The 19,180-nt window shown below is 33.6% G+C and overlaps 2 protein-coding genes across 2 annotated transcripts; one reads left to right on the forward strand and one right to left on the reverse strand.

Moving 5' to 3' along the window:
* Positions 1–13,477: 13,477 nt before the first annotated feature.
* LOC135127802 (eukaryotic translation initiation factor 3 subunit I) lies at positions 13,478–14,760 on the forward strand. Its single transcript, XM_064054427.1, has 3 exons — positions 13,478–13,575; positions 13,698–14,225; positions 14,281–14,760. The coding sequence occupies exons 1-3, from the start codon at positions 13,573–13,575 to the stop codon at positions 14,728–14,730; spliced, it is 981 nt and encodes a 326-aa protein (XP_063910497.1). The 5' UTR covers positions 13,478–13,572; the 3' UTR covers positions 14,731–14,760.
* On the reverse strand, positions 14,750–15,994 carry Cdk7 (Cyclin-dependent kinase 7). The gene has a single exon (XM_064054426.1). It carries the CDS (start codon positions 15,875–15,877, stop codon positions 14,861–14,863), a length of 1,017 nt encoding a protein of 338 aa, XP_063910496.1. The 5' UTR covers positions 15,878–15,994; the 3' UTR covers positions 14,750–14,860.
* Positions 15,995–19,180: the final 3,186 nt, after the last annotated feature.

Here is a 19,180-nt window from a genome sequence, read left to right on the forward strand (position 1 = left end):
TGGAGGGGTCTTTACTTATAAAAGATCGAAAGATCCAACAAAGACCAGAGTCCTCTAGCCAGTTGCTTGTTTAGTGTGTGTTTGTGTTGTGACACAAGGGGGTAAGTGTTGACATCTCCAAAAATGTGCACGATTTCATAAAAAGTTCAAAGTTTTGTTTTTATTAATATTTTTAAAGTTCAATTTAATTTTGATGATAAATCGCCCTTTGTATTCTCGATTGGATAACGTTTTGAGATTTAGATCTATTTTTAAAGATTAATTTGCATTAAAATTATTAGTTAAACAGTTATATTGTTTGATGAACGCTGACCACGCAACTACTATAATGTTCCTTACCAAATTTTTGAGTTGTTAGCAAATTTTTGAGTTGTTACAAATGTTTGAGTTGTTACCAAATTTTGAGTTATGTTACCAAATTTTGAGTTATGGTACCATAACATTTTTCGATTTTCAAATTTTAGATTGTCGAATTTTTATTTTTTGATGTTTCCATTTCTGCATTTTTCAATTTCACTATATTTTAATTTTTAAATGTTTTAAATTTTGGAGTTTTCCGATTTCTCAATTAATCTACATATTTTTTGATTTTCCCATTTCTCGACCACCAAAAGTTTCGATTTTTCAGTTCTTCAGTACTTTAATTTTTCAATTTTTCAGGTTTTTGATTTTCAATTTTTCGATTTTTGAAGTATGGGATTTTTCGACTTTGCTTTTTGAACTTTTCGATTTCTTAATTCTTCAATTTTGTGATTTTTCAGTTTTTGATTCTTTAATTTTTCTTCAATTTTTCAACTTTTCCATATATCAGTTTTGTAGGATTTCGACTTTTCGATTTTTCGAGTTCTGGATTTTTCGATTTCTCGGCTTTTTACTTTTTCGTTTTTAAACTTTGGATTTTTCAATTTTTCGACTGTTTTATACTTCGATTTCTCAATCTTTCAATTTTTCGACATTTTAACTTTAATCAGAAATAGTTTCCATTTTAACGGAAAGTTGCTCAGAATCACGAATTTGTGCTATTTTGACGATATTTGCTCAAATACTTAATAGAGAAAAACGATTTAGCTTTATATCAGAATTTTCACCCAGTTTTTTACGAAAACTGAAGTTGCTCAAATCAATTGAAAAATATGGCAATGGTCTCTGTATTGTTTTGTATTTTTAATCTAATTTGCTTCAAAATTGTACATTGCAAATGGGTTTTAAATTGTATAAAATAACATAGTCCTAAACATGTAGTTTATGACTCTGAAAAGAGTTTTTACTCGAAACGTCCAGATTTTTGGAAAAAAAAATCAAAATTATGAAACAACATTTTGTAATTTAATTTTGAATCTGCTAAACGGAATGCTTTGAAATCTTGCAGATGTTTTAAGGTTATAAAGAGCATAATAAATTTTTAGTCAAAATATATTTGCCTCTTCCCTCCAAAAAATTGATGACGTTAGCTGAAAAGTTTGCCGAATAAATCCTATCTAAAATGTACAAAATATGATGAGTCTGTACTTGTAATTTATCATTTCATTCATATTTTTTGGATTTGCATATACCAGGTGAGTGAAAAAAATTAATGAATGCGTAAATTTGTTTCATTGATTTAATCAGGAACTACAAAACCGAATGCTTTGAAATCTTGAAGATGTTTTAAAATTATCATAAGCATGGTAAATTTTTGATCAAAATGTATTTGGTCGTCCCCCCTAAAAAATTTATGACGTTATCCCAAAATTTTGCTGAATAAATCCTAAATGTGAGAGAATTCGAGGGGGTTTGTAAGAATCTCAAAGAATCTCGAAGAATTTAGCAAACTCTAAAAGAATCTAGAAGAATCTGGAAGAATTTGGAAGAGTCTGCAGGAATCTGAAAGGATTTGTAAGGATCTCAAACAATCTGACCAGAACTGAAAAATGTTAAAGAATCTTGAGGATTTCGATTCAAAATAAGGAAAAGTTGTAAAGAAAATGAAAGAATCTGGATGAATCTTAACCATTTTGCAGGAATCTGAATCAATGTGGAAAAATTTTAAAGGATCTGGAAAAATCTGAAACGATTTGAAAGGTGAAAAATTCTTGAGAACTTGTGAACGAATCTAAAAAAAAAAACTGGAAGGATTTGGAAGAATTTTGAAGAATCTGCAGGGATCTGAAAGGATCTGTAAGTATTTGAAATGACCTGAATAAGTAGAATTGAAAAACTCGAAAGAATCTTGAGGATTCCTGACGGTGTCTTTGAAAGAATCTGAAACAGTCCCATGGCATCGAAAAGTATAAAAAAATCGAAAGAATGTGAAAGAGAGAATCAGAAAGAAAATGAAAGAATCTGAAAGCATCTGATGAATCTGGAGGAATTTGAGGGAATCTGAGAGAAATTGGGAGATTCGGAAAGAATTGGAACGAATCTGAGAGAACATGTGAGAATCTAGAAGAATCTAAAAAAGACTGGAAGAATCTGGAACAGTCTGCAGGGATCTGAAAGGATTTGTAAGGATCTCAAACAATCTGAACAGAACTGAAAAATTTTAAAGAATCTTGAGGATTTCGATTCAAAATAAGGAAAAGTTGTAAAGAAAATGAAACAATCTGGAGGAATCTTAACCAGTTTTCAGGAATCTAAACCAATGTGGAAAAATTTGAAAGGATCTGGAAGAATCTGAAACGATTTGAAAGGGGGAAAATTCTTGAGAGCTTGTGAGCGAATCTAAAAAAAAAACTGGAAGAATTTGGAAGAATTTTGAAGAATCTGAGGGATCTAAAAGGATCTGTAAGTATCTGAAATTACCTGAATAGAATTGAAAAACTTGAAAGAATCTTGAGGATTCCTGACAGTGTCTTTGAAAGACTCTGAAACAGTCCCAAAGCATCGAAAACTATAAAAAAATCGAAAGAATGTGAAAGAGAGAATCAGAAAGAAAATGAAAGAATCTGAAAGCATGTGATGAATCTGGAGGAATTTGAGGGAATCTGAGTAAATCTGAAGGAATCTGAGGGAATCAGAGAGAAATTGGTAGATTCGGAAAGAATTGGAACGAATCGAGGGAACTTGTGAGAATCTAGAAGAATCTAAAAAAGACTGGAAGAATCTGGAACAGTCTACAGGGATCTGAAAGGATTTGTAAGGATCTCAAACAATCTGAACAGAACTGAAAAATGTTGAGAAGAATCTTGAGCATTTCGATTCAAAATAAGGAAAAGTCGTAAAGAAAATGAAAGAATCTGGACGAATCTTAACCATTTCGCAGGAATCTGAATCAATGTGGAAAAATTTTAAAGGATCTGGAAAAATCTGAAACGATTTGAAAGGTGAAAAATTCTTGAGAACTTTTGAACGAATCTAAAAAAAAAAAAACTGGAAGGATTTGTCAGAATTTTGAAGAATCTGCAGGGATCTGAAAGGATCTGAAGTATTTGAAATGACCTGAATAAGTAGAATTGAAAAACTCGAAAGAATCTTGAGGATTCCTGACGGTGTCTTTGAAAGAATCTGAAACAGTCCCATGGCATCGAAAAGTATAAAAAAATCGAAAGAATGTGAAAGAGAGAATCAGAAAGAAAATGAAAGAATCTGAAAGCATCTGATGAATCTGGAGGAATTTGAGGGAATCTGAGAGAAATTGGGAGATTCGGAAAGAATTGGAACGAATCTGAGAGAACATGTGAGAATCTAGAAGAATCTAAAAAAGACTGGAAGAATCTGGAACAGTCTGCAGGGATCTGAAAGGATTTGTAAGGATCTCAAACAATCTGAACAGAACTGAAAAATTTTATAGAATCTTGAGGATTTCGATTCAAAATAAGGAAAAGTTGTAAAGAAAATGAAACAATCTGGAGGAATCTTAACCAGTTTTCAGGAATCTGAACCAATGTGGAAAAATTTGAAAGGATCTGGAAGAATCTGAAACGATTTGAAAGGGGGAAAATTCTTGAGAGCTTGTGAGCGAATCTAAAAAAAAAACTGGAAGAATTTGGAAGAATTTTGAAGAATCTGAGGGATCTAAAAGGATCTGTAAGTATCTGAAATTACCTGAATAGAATTGAAAAACTTGAAAGAATCTTGAGGATTCCTGACAGTGTCTTTGAAAGACTCTGAATCAGTCCCAAAGCATCGAAAACTATAAAAAAATCGAAAGAATGTGAAAGAGAGAATCAGAAAGAAAATGAAAGAATCTGAAAGCATGTGATGAATCTGGAGGAATTTGAGGGAATCTGAGTAAATCTGAAGGAATCTGAGGGAATCAGAGAGAAATTGGTAGATTCGGAAAGAATTGGAACGAATCGAGGGAACTTGTGAGAATCTAGAAGAATCTAAAAAAGACTGGAAGAATCTGGAACAGTCTACAGGGATCTGAAAGGATTTGTAAGGATCTCAAACAATCTGAACAGAACTGAAAAATGTTGAGAAGAATCTTGAGCATTTCGATTCAAAATAAGGAAAAGTCGTAAAGAAAATGAAAGAATCTGGACGAATCTTAACCATTTTGCAGGAATCTGAATCAATGTGGAAAAATTTTAAAGGATCTGGAAAAATCTGAAACGATTTGAAAGGTGAAAAATTCTTGAGAACTTGTGAACGAATCTAAAAAAAAAACTGGAAGGATTTGTCAGAATTTTGAAGAATCTGCAGGGATCTGAAAGGATCTGAAGTATTTGAAATGACCTGAATAAGTAGAATTGAAAAACTCGAAAGAATCTTGAGGATTCCTGACGGTGTCTTTGAAAGAATCTGAAACAGTCCCATGGCATCGAAAAGTATAAAAAAATCGAAAGAATGTGAAAGAGAGAATCAGAAAGAAAATGAAAGAATCTGAAAGCATCTGAGGAATCTGCAGGAATTTGAGGGAATCTGAGAGAAATTGGGAGTTTCGGAAAGAATTGGAACGAATCTGAGAGAACATGTGAGAATCTAGAAGAATCTAAAAAAGACTGGAAGAATCTGGAACAGTCTGTAGGGATCTGAAAGGATTTGTAAGGATCTCAGACAATCTGAACAGAACTGAAAAATTTTAAAGAATCTTGAGGATTTCGATTCAAAATAAGGAAAAGTTGTAAAGAAAATGAAACAATCTGGGAGAATCTGAAACGATTTGAAAGGGGGAAAATTCTTGAGAGCTTGTGAGCGAATCTAAAAAAAAAAACTGGAAGAATTTGGAAGAATTTTGAAGAATCTGAGGGATCTAAAAGGATCTGTAAGTATCTGAAATTACCTGAATAGAATTGAAAAACTTGAAAGAATCTTGAGGATTCCTGACAGTGTCTTTGAAAGACTCTGAAACAGTCCCAAAGCATCGAAAACTATAAAAAAATCGAAAGAATGTGAAAGAGAGAATCAGAAAGAAAATGAAAGAATCTGAAAGCATGTGATGAATCTGGAGGAATTTGAGGGAATCAGAGAGAAATTGGTAGATTCGGAAAGAATTGGAACGAATCTGAGGGAACTTGTGAGAATCTAGAAGAATCTAAAAAAGACTGGAAGAATCTGGAACAGTCTGTAGGGATCTGAAAGGATTTGTAAGGATCTCAAACAATCTGAACAGAACTGAAAAATGTTAAAGAATCTTGAGCATTTCGATTCAAAATAAGGAAAAGTCGTAAAGAAAATGAAAGAATCTGGAGGAATCTTAACCAGTTTGCAGGAATCTGAACCAGTGTGGAAAACTTTGAAAGGATCTGGAAAAATCTGAAACGATTTGAAAGGTGAAAAATTCTTGAGAACTTGTGAGCGAATCTAAAAAAAAAAAAAAAACTGGAAGGATTTGTAAGAATTTTGAAGAATCTGCAGGGATCTGAAAGGATCTGTAAGTATCTGAAATGACCTTAATAGAATTGAAAAACTTGAAAGAATCTTGAGGATTCCTGACGGTGTCTTTGAAAGAATCTGAAACAGTCCCATGGCATCGAAAAGTATAAAAAAATCGAAAGAATGTGAAAGAGAGAATCAGAAAGAAGATGAAAGAATCTGAGAACATCTGATGAATCTGGAGGAATTTGAGGGAATCTGAGAGAAATTGGGAGATTCGGAAAGAATTGGAACGAATCTGAGGGAACTTGTGAGAATCTAGAAGAATCTAAAAAAGACTGGAAGAATCTGGAACAGTCTGCAGGGATCTGAAAGGATTTGTAAGGATCTCAAACAATCTGAACAGAACTGAAAAATTTTAAAGAATCTTGAGGATTTCGATTCAAAATAAGGACAAGTCGTAGAGAAAATGAAAGAAGTTCGAGGAATCTTAACCAGTCTGCAGGAATCTGAACCAATGTGGAAAAATTTAAAAGGATCTGAAAGAATCTGAAACGATTTGAAAGGTGAAATATTCTTGAGAACTTGTGAACGAATTAAAAAAAAAACTGGAAGGATTTGGAAGAATTTTGAAGAATCTGTAGTGATCTGAAAGGATCTGTAAGTATCTCAAATGACCTGAATAGAATTGAAAAACTTGAAAGAATCTTGAGACGGTGTCTTTGAAAGAATCTGAAACAGTCCCAAAGCATCGAAAAGTCTAAAAAAAATCGAAAGAATGTGAAAGAGAAAATCAGAAAGAAAGTGAAAGAATCTGAAAGCATCTGATGAATCTGGAGGAATTTGAGGGAATCTGAGAGAATCTGAAGGAATCTGAGGGAATCTGAGAGAAATTTTGAAATCTGGAAAGAATTGGAACGAATCTGAGGGAACTTGTGAGAATCTAGAAGAATCTAAAAAAGACTGGAAGAATCTGGAACAGTCTGCAGGGATCTGAAAGAATTTGTAAGGATCTCAAACAATCTGAACAGAACTGAAAAATATTAAAGAATCTTGAGGATTTCGATTCAAAATAAGGAAAAGTTGTAAAGAAAATGAAAGAATCTGGAGGAATCTTAACCAGTTTGCAGGAATATGAACCAATGTGGAAAAATTTGAAAGGGTCTGGAAAAATCTGAAACGATTTGAAAGATGAAAAATTCTTGAGAACTTGTGAGCGAATCTAAAAAAAAAAAAAAAAACTGGAAGGATTTGGAAGAATTTTGAAGAATCTGCAGGGATCTGAAAGGATCTGTAAGTATCTGAAATGACCTGAATAGAATTGAAAAACTTGAAAGAATCTTGAGGATTCCTGACGGTGTCTTTGAAAGAATCTGAAACAGTCCCAAAGCATCGAAAACTATAAAAAAAATCGAAAGAATGTGAAAGATAGAATCAGAAAGAAAATGAAAGAATCTGAAAGCATCTGATGAATCTGGAGGAATTTGAACGAATCTGAGAGAATCTGAAGGAATCTGAGGGAATCTGAAAGAAATTGGGAGATTCGAAAGGAATTGAAACGAATCTGAGGGAACTTGTGAGAATCTAGATGAATCTAAAAAAGACTGGAATAATCTGGAACAGTCTGCAGGGATTTGAAAGGATTTGTAAGGATCTCAAACAATCTGAACAGAACTGAAAAATGTTAAAGGATCTTGAGGATTTCGATTCAAAATAAGGAAAAGTTGTAAAGAAAATGAAACAATCTGGAGGAATCTTAACCAGTTTTCAGGAATCTAAACCAATGTGGAAAAATTTGAAAGGATCTGGAAGAATCTGAAACGATTTGAAAGGGGGAAAATTCTTGAGAGCTTGTGAGCGAATCTAAAAAAAAAACTGGAAGAATTTGGAAGAATTTTGAAGAATCTGAGGGATCTAAAAGGATCTGTAAGTATCTGAAATTACCTGAATAGAATTGAAAAACTTGAAAGAATCTTGAGGATTCCTGACAGTGTCTTTGAAAGACTCTGAAACAGTCCCAAAGCATCGAAAACTATAAAAAAATCGAAAGAATGTGAAAGAGAGAATCAGAAAGAAAATGAAAGAATCTGAAAGCATGTGATGAATCTGGAGGAATTTGAGGGAATCTGAGTAAATCTGAAGGAATCTGAGGGAATCAGAGAGAAATTGGTAGATTCGGAAAGAATTGGAACGAATCGAGGGAACTTGTGAGAATCTAGAAGAATCTAAAAAAGACTGGAAGAATCTGGAACAGTCTACAGGGATCTGAAAGGATTTGTAAGGATCTCAAACAATCTGAACAGAACTGAAAAATGTTGAGAAGAATCTTGAGCATTTCGATTCAAAATAAGGAAAAGTCGTAAAGAAAATGAAAGAATCTGGACGAATCTTAACCATTTCGCAGGAATCTGAATCAATGTGGAAAAATTTTAAAGGATCTGGAAAAATCTGAAACGATTTGAAAGGTGAAAAATTCTTGAGAACTTTTGAACGAATCTAAAAAAAAAAAAACTGGAAGGATTTGTCAGAATTTTGAAGAATCTGCAGGGATCTGAAAGGATCTGAAGTATTTGAAATGACCTGAATAAGTAGAATTGAAAAACTCGAAAGAATCTTGAGGATTCCTGACGGTGTCTTTGAAAGAATCTGAAACAGTCCCATGGCATCGAAAAGTATAAAAAAATCGAAAGAATGTGAAAGAGAGAATCAGAAAGAAAATGAAAGAATCTGAAAGCATCTGATGAATCTGGAGGAATTTGAGGGAATCTGAGAGAAATTGGGAGATTCGGAAAGAATTGGAACGAATCTGAGAGAACATGTGAGAATCTAGAAGAATCTAAAAAAGACTGGAAGAATCTGGAACAGTCTGCAGGGATCTGAAAGGATTTGTAAGGATCTCAAACAATCTGAACAGAACTGAAAAATTTTATAGAATCTTGAGGATTTCGATTCAAAATAAGGAAAAGTTGTAAAGAAAATGAAACAATCTGGAGGAATCTTAACCAGTTTTCAGGAATCTGAACCAATGTGGAAAAATTTGAAAGGATCTGGAAGAATCTGAAACGATTTGAAAGGGGGAAAATTCTTGAGAGCTTGTGAGCGAATCTAAAAAAAAAACTGGAAGAATTTGGAAGAATTTTGAAGAATCTGAGGGATCTAAAAGGATCTGTAAGTATCTGAAATTACCTGAATAGAATTGAAAAACTTGAAAGAATCTTGAGGATTCCTGACAGTGTCTTTGAAAGACTCTGAATCAGTCCCAAAGCATCGAAAACTATAAAAAAATCGAAAGAATGTGAAAGAGAGAATCAGAAAGAAAATGAAAGAATCTGAAAGCATGTGATGAATCTGGAGGAATTTGAGGGAATCTGAGTAAATCTGAAGGAATCTGAGGGAATCAGAGAGAAATTGGTAGATTCGGAAAGAATTGGAACGAATCGAGGGAACTTGTGAGAATCTAGAAGAATCTAAAAAAGACTGGAAGAATCTGGAACAGTCTACAGGGATCTGAAAGGATTTGTAAGGATCTCAAACAATCTGAACAGAACTGAAAAATGTTGAGAAGAATCTTGAGCATTTCGATTCAAAATAAGGAAAAGTCGTAAAGAAAATGAAAGAATCTGGACGAATCTTAACCATTTTGCAGGAATCTGAATCAATGTGGAAAAATTTTAAAGGATCTGGAAAAATCTGAAACGATTTGAAAGGTGAAAAATTCTTGAGAACTTGTGAACGAATCTAAAAAAAAAAACTGGAAGGATTTGTCAGAATTTTGAAGAATCTGCAGGGATCTGAAAGGATCTGAAGTATTTGAAATGACCTGAATAAGTAGAATTGAAAAACTCGAAAGAATCTTGAGGATTCCTGACGGTGTCTTTGAAAGAATCTGAAACAGTCCCATGGCATCGAAAAGTATAAAAAAATCGAAAGAATGTGAAAGAGAGAATCAGAAAGAAAATGAAAGAATCTGAAAGCATCTGAGGAATCTGCAGGAATTTGAGGGAATCTGAGAGAAATTGGGAGTTTCGGAAAGAATTGGAACGAATCTGAGAGAACATGTGAGAATCTAGAAGAATCTAAAAAAGACTGGAAGAATCTGGAACAGTCTGTAGGGATCTGAAAGGATTTGTAAGGATCTCAGACAATCTGAACAGAACTGAAAAATTTTAAAGAATCTTGAGGATTTCGATTCAAAATAAGGAAAAGTTGTAAAGAAAATGAAACAATCTGGGAGAATCTGAAACGATTTGAAAGGGGGAAAATTCTTGAGAGCTTGTGAGCGAATCTAAAAAAAAAACTGGAAGAATTTGGAAGAATTTTGAAGAATCTGAGGGATCTAAAAGGATCTGTAAGTATCTGAAATTACCTGAATAGAATTGAAAAACTTGAAAGAATCTTGAGGATTCCTGACAGTGTCTTTGAAAGACTCTGAAACAGTCCCAAAGCATCGAAAACTATAAAAAAATCGAAAGAATGTGAAAGAGAGAATCAGAAAGAAAATGAAAGAATCTGAAAGCATGTGATGAATCTGGAGGAATTTGAGGGAATCAGAGAGAAATTGGTAGATTCGGAAAGAATTGGAACGAATCTGAGGGAACTTGTGAGAATCTAGAAGAATCTAAAAAAGACTGGAAGAATCTGGAACAGTCTGTAGGGATCTGAAAGGATTTGTAAGGATCTCAAACAATCTGAACAGAACTGAAAAATGTTAAAGAATCTTGAGCATTTCGATTCAAAATAAGGAAAAGTCGTAAAGAAAATGAAAGAATCTGGAGGAATCTTAACCAGTTTGCAGGAATCTGAACCAGTGTGGAAAACTTTGAAAGGATCTGGAAAAATCTGAAACGATTTGAAAGGTGAAAAATTCTTGAGAACTTGTGAGCGAATCTAAAAAAAAAAAAAAAACTGGAAGGATTTGTAAGAATTTTGAAGAATCTGCAGGGATCTGAAAGGATCTGTAAGTATCTGAAATGACCTTAATAGAATTGAAAAACTTGAAAGAATCTTGAGGATTCCTGACGGTGTCTTTGAAAGAATCTGAAACAGTCCCATGGCATCGAAAAGTATAAAAAAATCGAAAGAATGTGAAAGAGAGAATCAGAAAGAAGATGAAAGAATCTGAGAACATCTGATGAATCTGGAGGAATTTGAGGGAATCTGAGAGAAATTGGGAGATTCGGAAAGAATTGGAACGAATCTGAGGGAACTTGTGAGAATCTAGAAGAATCTAAAAAAGACTGGAAGAATCTGGAACAGTCTGCAGGGATCTGAAAGGATTTGTAAGGATCTCAAACAATCTGAACAGAACTGAAAAATTTTAAAGAATCTTGAGGATTTCGATTCAAAATAAGGACAAGTCGTAGAGAAAATGAAAGAAGTTCGAGGAATCTTAACCAGTCTGCAGGAATCTGAACCAATGTGGAAAAATTTAAAAGGATCTGAAAGAATCTGAAACGATTTGAAAGGTGAAAAATTCTTGAGAACTTGTGAACGAATTAAAAAAAAAACTGGAAGGATTTGGAAGAATTTTGAAGAATCTGTAGTGATCTGAAAGGATCTGTAAGTATCTCAAATGACCTGAATAGAATTGAAAAACTTGAAAGAATCTTGAGACGGTGTCTTTGAAAGAATCTGAAACAGTCCCAAAGCATCGAAAAGTCTAAAAAAAATCGAAAGAATGTGAAAGAGAAAATCAGAAAGAAAGTGAAAGAATCTGAAAGCATCTGATGAATCTGGAGGAATTTGAGGGAATCTGAGAGAATCTGAAGGAATCTGAGGGAATCTGAGAGAAATTTTGAAATCTGGAAAGAATTGGAACGAATCTGAGGGAACTTGTGAGAATCTAGAAGAATCTAAAAAAGACTGGAAGAATCTGGAACAGTCTGCAGGGATCTGAAAGAATTTGTAAGGATCTCAAACAATCTGAACAGAACTGAAAAATATTAAAGAATCTTGAGGATTTCGATTCAAAATAAGGAAAAGTTGTAAAGAAAATGAAAGAATCTGGAGGAATCTTAACCAGTTTGCAGGAATATGAACCAATGTGGAAAAATTTGAAAGGGTCTGGAAAAATCTGAAACGATTTGAAAGATGAAAAATTCTTGAGAACTTGTGAGCGAATCTAAAAAAAAAAAAAAAAACTGGAAGGATTTGGAAGAATTTTGAAGAATCTGCAGGGATCTGAAAGGATCTGTAAGTATCTGAAATGACCTGAATAGAATTGAAAAACTTGAAAGAATCTTGAGGATTCCTGACGGTGTCTTTGAAAGAATCTGAAACAGTCCCAAAGCATCGAAAACTATAAAAAAAATCGAAAGAATGTGAAAGATAGAATCAGAAAGAAAATGAAAGAATCTGAAAGCATCTGATGAATCTGGAGGAATTTGAACGAATCTGAGAGAATCTGAAGGAATCTGAGGGAATCTGAAAGAAATTGGGAGATTCGAAAAGAATTGAAACGAATCTGAGGGAACTTGTGAGAATCTAGATGAATCTAAAAAAGACTGGAATAATCTGGAACAGTCTGCAGGGATTTGAAAGGATTTGTAAGGATCTCAAACAATCTGAACAGAACTGAAAAATGTTAAAGGATCTTGAGGATTTCGATTCAAAATAAGGAAAAGTTGTAAAGAAAATGAAACAATCTGGAGGAATCTTAACCAGTTTTCAGGAGTCTGAACCAATGTGGAAAAATTTGAAAGGATCTGGAAGAATCTGAAACGATTTGAAAGGGAGAAAATTCTTGAGACCTTATAAAAGATCGAAAGATTCAAAAAAGACCAGAGTCCTCTAGCCAGTTGCTTGTTTAGTGTGTGTTTGTGTTGTGACACAAGGGGGGGTAAGTGTTAATATCTCCAAAAATGTGCACGATTTCATAAAAAGTTCAAAGTTTTGGTTTTATTAATATTTTTAAAGTTCAATTCAATTTTGATGATAAATCGCCCTTTGTATTCTCGATTGGATAACGTTTTGAAATTTATATCTATTTTAAAGATTAATTTGCATTGAAATTATTAGTTAAACAGTTATATTGTTTGATGAACGCTGACCACGCAACTACTATAATGTTCCTTACCAAATGTTTGAGTTGTTACCAAATTTTGAGTTATGTGACCAAATTTTGAGATATGGTACCAATTTTGAGTTTTGTTATATTTTTGTTTTAGATTTTTTAAAATGTTTGTTTTATTATGCTTTCAAAGATTTAGTTTCAAATTTATAAGGTTTTCTTGAATTTATTTAAAAATGTTTTAATACTGAAGTTCATTTTCTGATAATTATATTTGCATATTAAACTACACTACAATTTATTGTTATACCAAATTATTCTCATATGACTAAATCTCTTTTGTACATAGTCATTTCTAAATTAAATATAATTATTCATTTAAGCAAAATGCATATACTTGAAGTAGTCCCTTTGTCCAGTCATTAGAATGTGTTACCATCATCACGAACCAGCCTACGAACAAATAAATAATATTTTCACTATATGTCGGGCACAAGGTCCACGACAAGAGTTTTACAGTTTTATATATAATAAATTAACAAAAGTTAATTTTGAAAATCTCTCAAGCCCGTCACATTGGATTCGTGCCTCAATATTTGCCTTATGAAACTCGTTCTTTAATATACTATTAATCAATGCCCGGACGAACGAGCCGCCTATGCCAATCCCATTTTAGAAAATTAAGTCACGTGCAGCTACCACCCCGCGTGATTGGCTCACTCTTGCGAGAACGTCATTCGTGACAGAACGCGTCACCTAACCTCAAATAAATTTCAGAGGCGTGGAAAGTTAGTTAAGTAGATAACAAATATACAGTTTACGTTATTATGGTAAGTAACAATCCAATTTAGACAAAACGCGAACAAAACACGCTAAAATTGTACATTTTTTGTAATATTTGTAACACCATATTGTTTAATTTCATCTAACCTCAAATTTTTTCACCTTGTAGAAGCCTCTCATGCTCCATGGGCACGAACGTGCCATCACCCAGATAAAATACAACCGAGAGGGCGATCTTCTGTTTTCGTCGTCCAAAGACAACAAACCCAACGTTTGGTATTCGCTAAATGGGGAAAGATTGGGGACTTTCAATGGTCATCAAGGTGCAGTGTGGTGCATTGATGTGGATTGGACCACAAGTCGATTTTTATCAGGGGCTGGTGATAACACCCTCAAAGTATGGGATTGCGAAACGGGGAAAGAAATCGGGAATATTTCAACAAACTCGTCCGTTAGGACGTGTTTGTTTAGCTATTCTGGTAACATGGCTGTTTACACCACGGATAAAGCTATGCGTCACCAGTGCGAAATTTTCATTATTGACGTGCGAAACGTGGATGAGAGTCTAGCGCAAGCCACCCCCATTTTACGGATACCAATTAAAGGCGCAAGAGTGGCGTCCATCCTGTGGGATAATCTGGATGAAACTATCATCACAGGACATGAAAATGGCGACTTGATTAAGTGGGATCTGAAGGTAAATAATTCCATTTTAATCCAATTAACTGATTAATTTTTTTGTACACACCCAGACAGGGAAGGAGTTGAGCTCCATACACGAACACGAAAATTTAATAAACGACATGCAGTGGAACAAGGACGGGACGATGTTTGTGACCGCCTCCAAAGACCACACAGCTAAACTTTTCGACGCCGCTGATCTCATGCTATTGAAAACTTATAAAACCGAAAGACCGGTCAATTCAGCCGCTATTAGCCCCATTTTCGAGCACGTGGTGGTGGGTGGCGGCCAAGACGCCATGGACGTAACCACCACGTCTGCAAGAGTCGGTAAGTTCGACTCAAGATTTTTCCACATGGTATTCGAGGAGGAATTTGGACGAGTCAAAGGACATTTCGGACCTATCAACAGCGTTGCGTTTCATCCAGACGGAAAGAGCTACAGTTCGGGCGGAGAAGATGGGTACGTTCGTGTTCACAATTTCGATTCGTCGTATTTTGAATATAACTTTGATTATTGATGCGAATAATAAAATGCGATTTTTACGACTTTCAAATTATTTTATTACCCTATTTAACACAAAAAATGTTTTTTGTTGCGAGAAATAACCAAAATCGAGTTCAATTGTATGTACAAAGTTCCCTATAAATTTAAAAAAATAAGCGTTTTGATAAAGACCCTCCGTCGGCGGCGTCGAGCAGCTTCCTCTTCAACGTGGGTCGTTCGGTTTCAGTTTTTCTAATATTCTGTGGCAGCGGTAATTTTGAGCCCACAGTAGGCGCCGGTTTGTTGCTAAAAAACGGCATACTTAAACACTCGGCACACTCCATTCGTTTCAATGGATTTAGTACTAAAAGACTTCCTATAACATCAAGCAGGTCGTCGCCAGCGGCAGTAAAAATGTTTTTCAACGGAATCGGCGTAAACGGTTTAAATTCAATATAGTCAGTCAGACTTTTCAACCCAGGCCAATTCTCCTCCGTCGGGTTACCAAAAACGCCAAAAATCTTCGTCAGTTGGTCTAAATCCGACTCTCCGGGGAAAAGCGGGACACGTAACAACAATTCGGCTAAAATACACCCGACAGCCCACATATCCACTCCAGTACTGTACAATTTAGCCCCAAACAGGAGTTCCGGTGATCGGTACCACCGCGTCACCACCTGATGGGTATTAATCCGATTCGGGGACCCATAAAGCTTGGCCAAACCAAAATCACCCACTTTGAGCACTCCACTAGAGTTAACCAGAAGATTGTTGGGTTTTAAATCGCGGTGCAACACCCAGTTTCTGTGTAAATAGTCCAGACCTTGCAGAGTTTGGATCATGTACGATTTAATGTTTGCCGTGGTTAGAATGATCGTGTTGTCTTTGATTATAACCTCCAAATCGGTGTCCATGAAGTCGAAAACTAGAGACACGTTGGACATGTGTCCGAAGACGTCCAAAAGACCGATGACGTTTCTGTGGTGGAGTTCTTGCAGTAGTTTGATTTCTCGGAGGGCTGTTCGGTTGATGCCGTCTTGTGCTTCTTGGCGGCTGCCCATTTTGATTTTCTTGACGGCGACGATGTTGTCGTTTTCGACGTCTCGGGCTTTGTAGACGGTGGCAAACTGACCCTCGCCGAGGAATTCGATTTTTTCGTAGCGGTTTAGTTTGTTTGTCATTTTGATGTTGTTTTAAACACGGAAGTAAAATGAATAACAATTCACGGCATTTTAACGGATTTAAATTTGTGTGTGTGAGGTTAAGTGGCAATCACACTCACAAAGTGACAGGTGACAGGTGTTTAGTAACATTACCGCAGTGCGCAGTGTTGCCACCAAACGTCGCCATCGTGAGAATTATTTTCGTTAGTTATGCAACCCATTATACACGTCAAGGCACGAAACAATGAAATATGTGCAATTTCATCCATATTTTGACGTCATTATTCTTTTACGAGGGGATGACTAGACAGATTATTGTGATGGATGTTTTAGAATCGTCCCAGTAATCTTGAACTAAATTTAAAATAAACCTAAAATTAGAGAAAAATAAAAAGGCGGAAAATTGAAGGATTGAAAATCTGAAAAATCGAAACATCGAAAAGTCGAAGAATCGGGAAATCGATTAATCAAGAAATCGAGAATTCGAAAAATCAACAAATCGAAAATTTAGAATCGCCAAAAATTGAAAATTTGAAAAATCTAAAAACTGAAAATTTCCCAAAATTGAAGACAGAGATGTCGGAAAATGGGAAATTCGACAAATTGTAAATTCGAAATGTATAAAATTTAAAAGTTGAAAATCAGAAAACGAGACATCGAAAAATTGAAATTGAAAAAATGAAAATTGAAACTTCGAAAAATCGAAACATGATCAAGAAATCGAGAAATAGAAATAGCCCAAACGAAAAATTAAAAATTGAAAACTTTATAAACTCATAAAGACTGACAAATCGAAAAATAAAAAATCAAAAAATCGAGAATTTGAACAATCGAAAAATCCAGAAGTCGAAAAAGTAGAAAATTGTAGAATCGAAATATCGAAAAATCCCAGAACTAAAACATACAACAATCGAAAATTTAAAAAATCAAAAAATTGAAAACTCAAAAACCTGAAAAACAGAAAAATAAAAAAGCGAAAACTTGAAGAATTGAAAAACTGAAAAATCGAGAAATCGAAACATCGAAAAGTCGAAGAATCGGGAAATCGATTAATCAAGAAATCGAGAATTCGAAAAATCAACAAATCGAAAATTTAGAAGCGCCAAAAATTGAAAATTTGAAAAATTGAAAGAGCCAAAAAAATGGAAATTTCCCAAAATTGAAGACTGAGATGTCGAAAAATGGGAAATTCGACAAATTGTGAATTCGAAATGTATAAAATTTCAAAGTTAAAGACTGAGATGTCGAGAAATTGGAAAATGGTAAATTTGGCAAAATGTAAATTCGAAATATGTAAAATTTCAAATTCTAAGAATCGAAATTGAAAAATCAATAATTGAAACATCGAAAAACCCGAAAGTCCAAAAATCTAAGAATCGAAAAATTATAAAATCAAAAAATCGAGAAAGTGAACAATCGAAAAATCCAGAAGTCGAAAAATCGAGAAATCGAAACATCGAAAAGTCGAAGAATCGGGAAATCGATTAATCAAGAAATCGAGAATTCGAAAAATCAACAAATCGAAAATTTAGAAGCGCCAAAAATTGAAAATTTGAAAAATTGAAAATTTGAAAGATTGAAAGAGCCAAAAAAATGGAAATTTCCCAAAATTGAAGATTGAGATGTCGGAAAGTGGGAAATTCGATAAATTGTAAATTCGAAATGTATAAAATTTAAAAGTTGAAACATCCAAAAACTCTAAAATCCACAAATCAAAAGTTGAAAAATTTTGAAATCGACAAATCGAATAATTGAAAAATTGAAACTTCGAAAAATCGAAACATGAGAAAGAAATCGAGAAAACGAAATAGCTCAAACGAAAAATTAAAAATTGAAAACTTTATAAAGTCATAAAGATTGACAAATCGAAAAATTAGAAAATCAAAAAATCGAGAAATTGAACAATCGAAAAATCCAGAAATCGAAAAAGCAGAAAATTGAAGAATTCCAAAACTAAAACATACAAAAATCGAAAATTTAAAAAATCAAAAAATTAAAAACTCAAAAACCTGAAAAACAGAAAAATAAAAAAGCGACAACTTGAAGAATTGAAATACTGAAAACTCGAGAAATTGAAAATTCGAGAAATTGAAAATTCCAGACTCTGAAAATTTTCCAAAATTAAAGACTGAGATGTCGAGAAATTGGAAAATGGTAAATTTGGCAAAATGTAAATTCGAAATATGTAAAATTTCAAATTCTAAAAATCGAAATTGAAAAATCAATAATTGAAACATCGAAAAACCCGAAAGTCCAAAAATCTAAGAATCGAAAAATTAGAAAATCAAAAAATCGAGAAACTAAACAATCGAAAAATCCAGAAGTCGAAAAATCGAGAAATCGAAACATCGAAAAGTCGAAGAATCGGGAAATCGATTAATCAAGAAATCGAGAATTCGAAAAATCAACAAATCGAAAATTTAGAATCGCCAAAAATCGAAAATTTAGAAGCGTCAAAAATTGAAAATTTGAAAAATTGAAAGAGCCAAAAAAATGGAAATTTCCCAAAATTGAAGATTGAGATGTCGAAAAATGGGAAATTCGACAAATTGTAAATTCGAAATGTATAAAATTTCAAAGTTAAAGACTGAGATGTCGAGAAATTGGAAAATGGTAAATTTGGCAAAATGTAAATTCGAAATATGTAAAATTTCAAATTCTAAGAATCGAAATTGAAAAATCAATAATTGAAACATCGAAAAACCCGAAAGTCCAAAAATCTAAAAATCTAAAATCGAGAAAGTGAACAATCGAAAAATCCAGAAGTCGAAAAATCGAGAAATCGAAACATCGAAAAGTCGAAGAATCGGGAAATCGATTAATCAAGAAATCGAGAATTCGAAAAATCAACAAATCGAAAATTTAGAAGCGCCAAAAATTGAAAATTTGAAAAATTGAAAATTTGAAAAATTGAAAGAGCCAAAAAAATGGAAATTTCCCAAAATTGAAGATTGAGATGTCGGAAAATGGGAAATTCGACAAATTGTAAATTCGAAATGTATAGAATTTAAAAGTTGAAACATCCAAAAACTCGAAAATCCACAAATCAAAAGATTGAAAAATTTTGAAATCGACAAATCGAATAATTGAAAAATTGAAACTTCGAAAAATCGAAACATAAGCAAGAAATCGAGAAAACGAAATAGCTCAAACGAAAAATTAAAAACTGAAAACTTTATAAAGTCATAAAGACTGACAAATCGAAAAATTAGAAAATCAAAAAATCGAGAAACCCAGAAGTCGAAAAAGCAGAAAATTGAAGAATCCCAAAACTAAAACATACAAAAATCGAAAATTTAAAAAATCAAAAAATTAAAAACT

The sequence above is a fragment of the Zophobas morio genome, unplaced genomic scaffold (assembly GCF_036711695.1).
Source record: "Zophobas morio isolate AGI-343-1 ecotype UQ-CSIRO unplaced genomic scaffold, CSIRO_AGI_Zmor_V1 ptg000012l, whole genome shotgun sequence".
NCBI classification, from domain to species: Eukaryota; Metazoa; Arthropoda; class Insecta; order Coleoptera; family Tenebrionidae; genus Zophobas; species Zophobas morio.

Bases quoted from the DNA above. Each gene is read 5' to 3' on its own strand.
- LOC135127802 (XM_064054427.1), top strand. The intron at 14,226-14,280 runs GTAAATAATTCC...GTACACACCCAG, and splicing joins TGATTAAGTGGGATCTGAAG to ACAGGGAAGGAGTTGAGCTC.
- Cdk7 (XM_064054426.1), bottom strand. From the start codon at position 15,877: ATGACAAACAAACTAAACCGCTACGAAAAAATCGAATTCCTCGGCGAG.